Raw genomic sequence first — 6329 nt, 5'->3', positions numbered from 1 at the left:
CCGATCCCATCGGCTTTGTTGTCCTTTAACTAGTACACAATTTATCTTCATCGCATGTTCCTCAAGCCAATCCAGAACTTCTGGTTTAGTTTTCCATATCTACGTTCATTCCAAAACAAGTAATTTGTAAGAAAAACTTTGGAATATTCCGACAACATTAAGGTAAACAAAAGGTTCTTACATACCAAATCATTTTGGAAGTGATCCTTGGTATCCTCGTGAATTATGTCTACTGGATCAGGTTGATTTTCCATGGGTCCAAGCACGATCTACAAAGAATATCACAAGGTTAAACACTATAAAGGGAATATAATAACAAGGTTCGGCGCATTCGATAATCACATTATGTGCCGAACTATAAACATTTACAGGTTTCGGCTTATAGGATATCCTCAATATTTGCCGAACCACGAACAATATTTTAACCCAAAAATTAACAAATTCATGTTCGGCTCAGACGATAATCATATTATGTAACGAACCTTGAACATAAGAGTTTTCGGCTGATACGATATTCTCCATATGTGCCGAACCAGTAACAATATTTCAACCCAGAAATTAAAAAATTATGTTCGGCACATACGATTTTGGATATATAAGCCGAATTAGTAATGATTCTATTCCGGGCTATTCAGGATGTTGTTCGGCTTACTATGAAACTTTCATATAAGCCGAACTAGTGTTTAGAAAAAGGGTTGGAATTGAAAATTATAGGTTCGGCGCATGCAGTAAACAGATTCAGTAAGCCGAACCGTTCATCAATTGGTAGACTCGGCTCATAGATGTGAGCCGAACCTCAACCTGTTTCGCCGAACCATGATTCAAAAAACCTAACTTTTGATAATTGAGAGCTATAGAAGTGAGATTAAGTATAGGATATAAGTGTACCTGTGTATTAGAAGCATTGGGTTCCTCATCAATGTCTTCATCATCAGGATTTGGCTCATAAAAATCATCATCTTGAGTTTGTGTTTGAGTTTGAGTTTGAGCTTGAGTTTGAGTGGGTGTAAAATCATTCTCATAATCTAAGAAATCAGCCAATTCTGGATCATTGTTGTAGTTGATATGTATTTTCCTAGGTTTTTTAGATGAATGATGACCCTCCTCATCCTCCATTGAATCAAGAATTAGAATTTTCTCACTTTCTCCTTCTCTTTCTCTCCTTCTTAACCAAACCAAAACTTTGATTTTTTTTTCCTCAAATTTTTCATCTAAACAACTCTTATAATTCTGAAAATTATTTTAATCACTAAACAAAATATTTAATCACTAATCAAGATTATTAACACTAATACGTAAAGGGAAGATTTGCCATTAAAAAAAATTGGGTTAAGGGGTTATCTGATTTTGCTATTTCACAACCTTTTTTGTCTTCATTCAGTATGCCTTGAAAGATTTTGGTATGCCCAAAATTATAGTTCTAGTTTTACTATATGACTAGATTTGTACCCGTGCTACGCACCGGGTATTTTTTTTCTAAACTTGGTGTGCGCTGGGCTTCCTCCGCCCCGTGCCGATGTATTTTTGATTTGGTACATTAAATTGGTGGAGAACATGTGCAGATTTTATTTATATTTTCTTTTAACTTGGTGTGCGAGTGTGCGCGCGGCTTTGCCCCGCCCCGCCCCGTGATAATGTTTTTGATTTGGTGTGCGCGAGATTTCGTCCCGCCCCGCCCCGTGGCAATGTACTTTTGGTCTGGTGTGCGTTGGGCTTCGTCCCGTCCCGCGACGATGCATTTTTGATTTGATGTGCACGGGGCTTTACCGCGCCCCGTGGCGATGTATTTTTGATTTGGTGTTCGCGGGGATTCCCCCGTCCCGTGGCAATGCATTTTTGATTTGGTGTGCGCGGAGCTTCCCCCGCCCGTGGTGATGAAGTTTTGATTTGGTGTGTCGGGGCAAATACATTAAATAGGTAGAGAATATGTGTAGAATTTATTTATTTTTTCCTTTCATTTTTGCAGAAAATATGCGGATTTTTCCCTTTATATATTAATTTGAAAAATAGAGTCCTAATTTTTTTTTCCTTTTATTTTTGTAGAAAGTATGTGAATTCTTTTCCCTTTATATATTAATTCGGAAAAAAGAAGAGCTCTAATACAGTCGTTACCCGATTTCCAAATTGAATTCGGACTTCCATAAAATTCCAAACACGGTAAGTTAGGTTTTTCCTTTTAAGTTTGTAATTTTTAAACCAATCATACCTTGCCAAGTGTCCTCACCTAGATATTGAATTTGGTTTCCTTTTTTTAATTTTTTTCCTATTCTTTTTAAACCAACCATATGTTGCCAAGTGTCCTCACCAAAACACTCGTTTCACAAAACTCAAAAAGGGCCTATTTCGGCCAATAAGAAACGAGGGTTTCCTCACCGTTTAACGTGGAAGTTTTATTTGTCTAGGCCTTTAAGTCTTTAGATACGTGGAATTATAACACCCAGTTCATGGCATGGGCTTATAACAATTTACTCCATTGAAGTGTATAAGTTCGATATCCTTTTGAATTAACAACCCACATCTGGGCAGTATTTTACTAAAGAAGCATATAAAAGTTGGTTCCAAGTATCGGGAACCCCAGCGAGACACCAATGACTACAATCACTAGCTCTGTGTCCTCCAATTCCATAAACTGATGGATGTGCATCTTTTCTTAGCTGAGACAAGAAAGTTACATCTAGTAATTTAACAGATTTTGCTTCAAGGTTCAACACGTCTTTTAAAACCATTTGCGCTGGATGTTCTCCAATTGGGTAGATTGTTCCGAACACTGGTTTCTTTTCCTCGAAACAATTCTTCCCTGATGCATCTCCCCAGTCCGTTGAACTGAATTGCACATCGAAAGATAAACAAATTCAGCGGAATTTTATAAACACTGTAGTACAGTAGAATCAAGGAAAATGGAGATGAACAACTTACTTTGAGTGATCGGGAGAAATGCCTTGAAAGAAGACTTGAGTTCTTTTGGGATCAACATGGGTGTTTACCCATTTAGCCCATGTTGACAACGCTTTCCTAAATGCCACCAACCGATCCATGTCTTTGTATATTTTTGTTCCTTCTTGAATGACATCCCATCTACAAAAATTAAATTAGTCATACTGTCATAATTGACTCGTGGTGGTCCTAAGTTCAATTTGGCTCTGTATTTTGCGAATAACTTAAATGTGCATGATTTAGCCCATTCAAATTGAAGTCAATTCAAGGAATTTCAAACATCTGAGTGGCTGAACAGAGTTTAACGAGCAAAAAGAGTCGATAACTAAGTTCAAGATAACATACGGTTGTTTGCGGCCAACGTGCATCCACCAATGCCATGTGTTGAAGATCAATGTGTCAACACCTGACCAGAGTTTGCCTCCCTCGATCGAGTCGAGTTTAAGAACTCTACCAGTCTTTTTTCCCACAATATCTACAAGAAATGCATTACGAGAGAACATAATTGACAGGTCGTACTCCTGCATATTTGAAATGTGACATTATGATTTACTAATATTACAGCACCAAACAAGTTCGGTAATTAGCAAAAATTCCGAGAAGCCTACTTTATATTTTCTCTAAATATATATGCATTTGCGCGAATTTTTAGAATCAAATTTAAATACTAACCAGAAATTTGAAGGTAGAGAGGCCTCCAGCTCTGGTCAGAGTGTACTTAGCTTTAGGTACAGCACTGTGTAGCATGCACGTTAGGGACTGCCATTGATTCAAACTCAGTGAATCCCCTACAAACATGAACTTTTTCCCCTTGAATCTTGTCAGGAATTCCTGTCCGTCGAACCTATATTAATAAGAGCCGTATTTAAAAAGCTTTTAGAGACAAAACACAAAAAAAGATCCGCACTTATTTACAAGTCTGTTACAGGAGGTTATCAAATTTCATATGACTAAAAGGTCGTTTTTGTTTTTCTTTGGTACTCGTATCGTGTGGAATTTAGGAACCTCGCAGCAACCTTGCTTGTTTGTTAAAGAATAAAATCGTTGGTTACGGACAACTAAGAAGAGTTGACATTTAGACTATGGACCTAACGATTATTCCTCATATGAGCCATTATTTGTTATGAAGATAAAGCGTGGAGTATATAATAAGTTAATCGGTAAGAGATAACATCACTAGACATTCAGACTACGGACCTAACGATTCCCTTACCGGATCAAGGTTGGTTCGAAAAGACATGTCTGTTTCTTAACAACCTTAGGAGAGATGTCAATTAAGAATACTGCACACCGTACAACAGATATGTCCAAACTAAATGAATGAAGGCCTAAATCACTAAAATGCAAACAACATAATTGCGTGTGGACCATTTCCAGCCACTGGCTGTGTATAGTCCCTTTAATAACAAATTAATTGTACATGAATGAAGAACGATATTCTATAAGACATTGAATGACAAGTTCGAATCAACCAAGTGGAGTGCCAGACGAAACCATAGTTTTCTTAAAATTGTATCTTCTTATCAAATCAAGATAGGAGAAAGGACAACCATTTAATTCAACCTCCAAATTATTAAAGTGAACCTTGGCACCCAACGCCCGCCACAAAGTCATATGCTCGTCTTAATTCCATACACACTTAAGAGCGTCCACAGTGGGAGAGTAAACCCAAATAGTTGGTCTTTTGAACAGACGTAGTGGAACGTACTATTGATCAAATTTTGATCAACGACTAAAACCCAGAGTATATTTGGTCTGGGACCAAGACTAAACCCAAATATAGTCAAGCGTTGGTATACTTCACGCCCACCACCAGGTGGACATATAGTGCACGTCCCACATCAGGCGGACGTATATTCCACGCCCCACATCAGGCGTTGGTATAGTCTACGCTCCACATGGGGCATACGTAAAGTCTACGCCCCACACCAGGCGAACGTATAATGTACGTCTGACCAAATTTAGTCTTTCCACCGTAGCGTCACACACCATACTAAACCCAAAATTTAACCTTTTTTCCTTCTTTGGTCTTTGGTTATACTTGCACCACTGCAGTTGCTCTAAGGGGCCTAATCTCAGCTAACTAACAATGTTTCGAAAGGGATCGTTACATTATATGTGGTTAGCATGTCCATTTTGCCTGCAAACCAACCATGTTAGACTAGAAATGGCAATTGTTCTTACCTGGATACAACAGAGATTTTTTGTTTTTAATCATTCTTGGGCGACGTGCCGACATAGTAAATGCTGTAACAAGTAACAGGCCTTGGCCGTAATTCACAGTTTCAATGCAACAGTACCACCACATAAGAAACTACCTGAAACTGATTAAAATTTATATGCATCTACAGACACAACCAGGTCACAGATTTAGCCGGTGCTAATTATTCCGGGACCGGGAGGTTAAAGTGATGCATGGTGGTCAAACTCGGAGAGACCATAACTAAGCAAGCAGAGGACATTCGGTTGCAGTACATGTACATGACTGCAAGTAACCGTTATGACGCGAGTACCCATGTACACATGACCAAACAAAAAAGAAAGACCTTTACGGTTATTCCCTCTGGATTTGTAGTTACTTTTCAAAAAAAAATCAAATTGAGTTCATAGATTCACAGTACACAGTATCCAATCCAGATTAAAGCACAGTGCACGATGCGCAAAATCATCACGTTTCGTACAATAAAAGCCTAAAAGAAGAAATTAAAAAAAAGAGGAGGATTACCTGGGTGTTTCGCATCCCTCAGGCTTCCATCTATACTGGAGATATAATTTATCAGGTCTACCATTATGTATGCAATTGAATTCCCTCTCAACGAACGGACAATTTGATGCATCGTAGAGAGGGTAAGAAGTATCAAGAACCCAAGTTCCTTCGTAAAGATTACAACCGCTCGACTCATTTTTGAACACTTTCAGTCCTTGTACTTGATGATCGTCAAGAAGAAAAGAAATCAAGAAAACGCATAGAAAAATATAAACAGAAGTCATCTTGGAGGAGGAGATATGATGATAAAAAGAAACAGAGACGGAGAAAGAAAGTGTACTTATGGAACGTAGAGATACTGGTCATTAATAAGAGATTCTATTTAATGGGACCAAACTGAGTTGGAAATACTGAATATATAAAAGGGAAATTTGGTGGCATTAATCAAGCAACGTTTGAAATAAATTGGGTAGGAGTTAAAGAAAATAAAACTGTTTGGTGTATTTAAATTTGGTTATAAATTTTGGATTTTACTTGAAACGGGAAAATATTATTCAGATAGGATTTTTGTGTTGGTAACTGAAAATTATCTAGAGATATATGGGGGAAGAAAATATATTCTCATTATTAGCCGTGTAGGATTGTTGTGCTGTTACTATTACAGTTTATGTAGAGAAAGTGAGTATTA

General features: G+C 37.7%; 1 protein-coding gene across 1 annotated transcript; it reads right to left on the bottom strand.

The window, feature by feature from the left end:
• Positions 1 to 2393: 2393 nt before the first annotated feature.
• On the bottom strand, positions 2394 to 6029 carry LOC113356374 (protein trichome birefringence-like 43). The gene is made up of 5 exons (XM_026599486.1): positions 5660 to 6029; positions 3607 to 3778; positions 3280 to 3455; positions 2917 to 3075; positions 2394 to 2823 (listed from the first exon to the last, which is right to left on the bottom strand). Exons 1-5 carry the CDS (start codon positions 5923 to 5925, stop codon positions 2505 to 2507), a joined length of 1092 nt encoding a protein of 363 aa, XP_026455271.1. The 5' UTR covers positions 5926 to 6029; the 3' UTR covers positions 2394 to 2504.
• Positions 6030 to 6329: the final 300 nt, after the last annotated feature.

This window comes from Papaver somniferum, chromosome 3 (assembly GCF_003573695.1).
Source record: "Papaver somniferum cultivar HN1 chromosome 3, ASM357369v1, whole genome shotgun sequence".
Taxonomy (NCBI): domain Eukaryota; kingdom Viridiplantae; phylum Streptophyta; class Magnoliopsida; order Ranunculales; family Papaveraceae; genus Papaver; species Papaver somniferum.
Note: the sequence above shows the minus strand (reverse complement) of the source record. Positions and strands in the feature narration are given on the sequence as shown.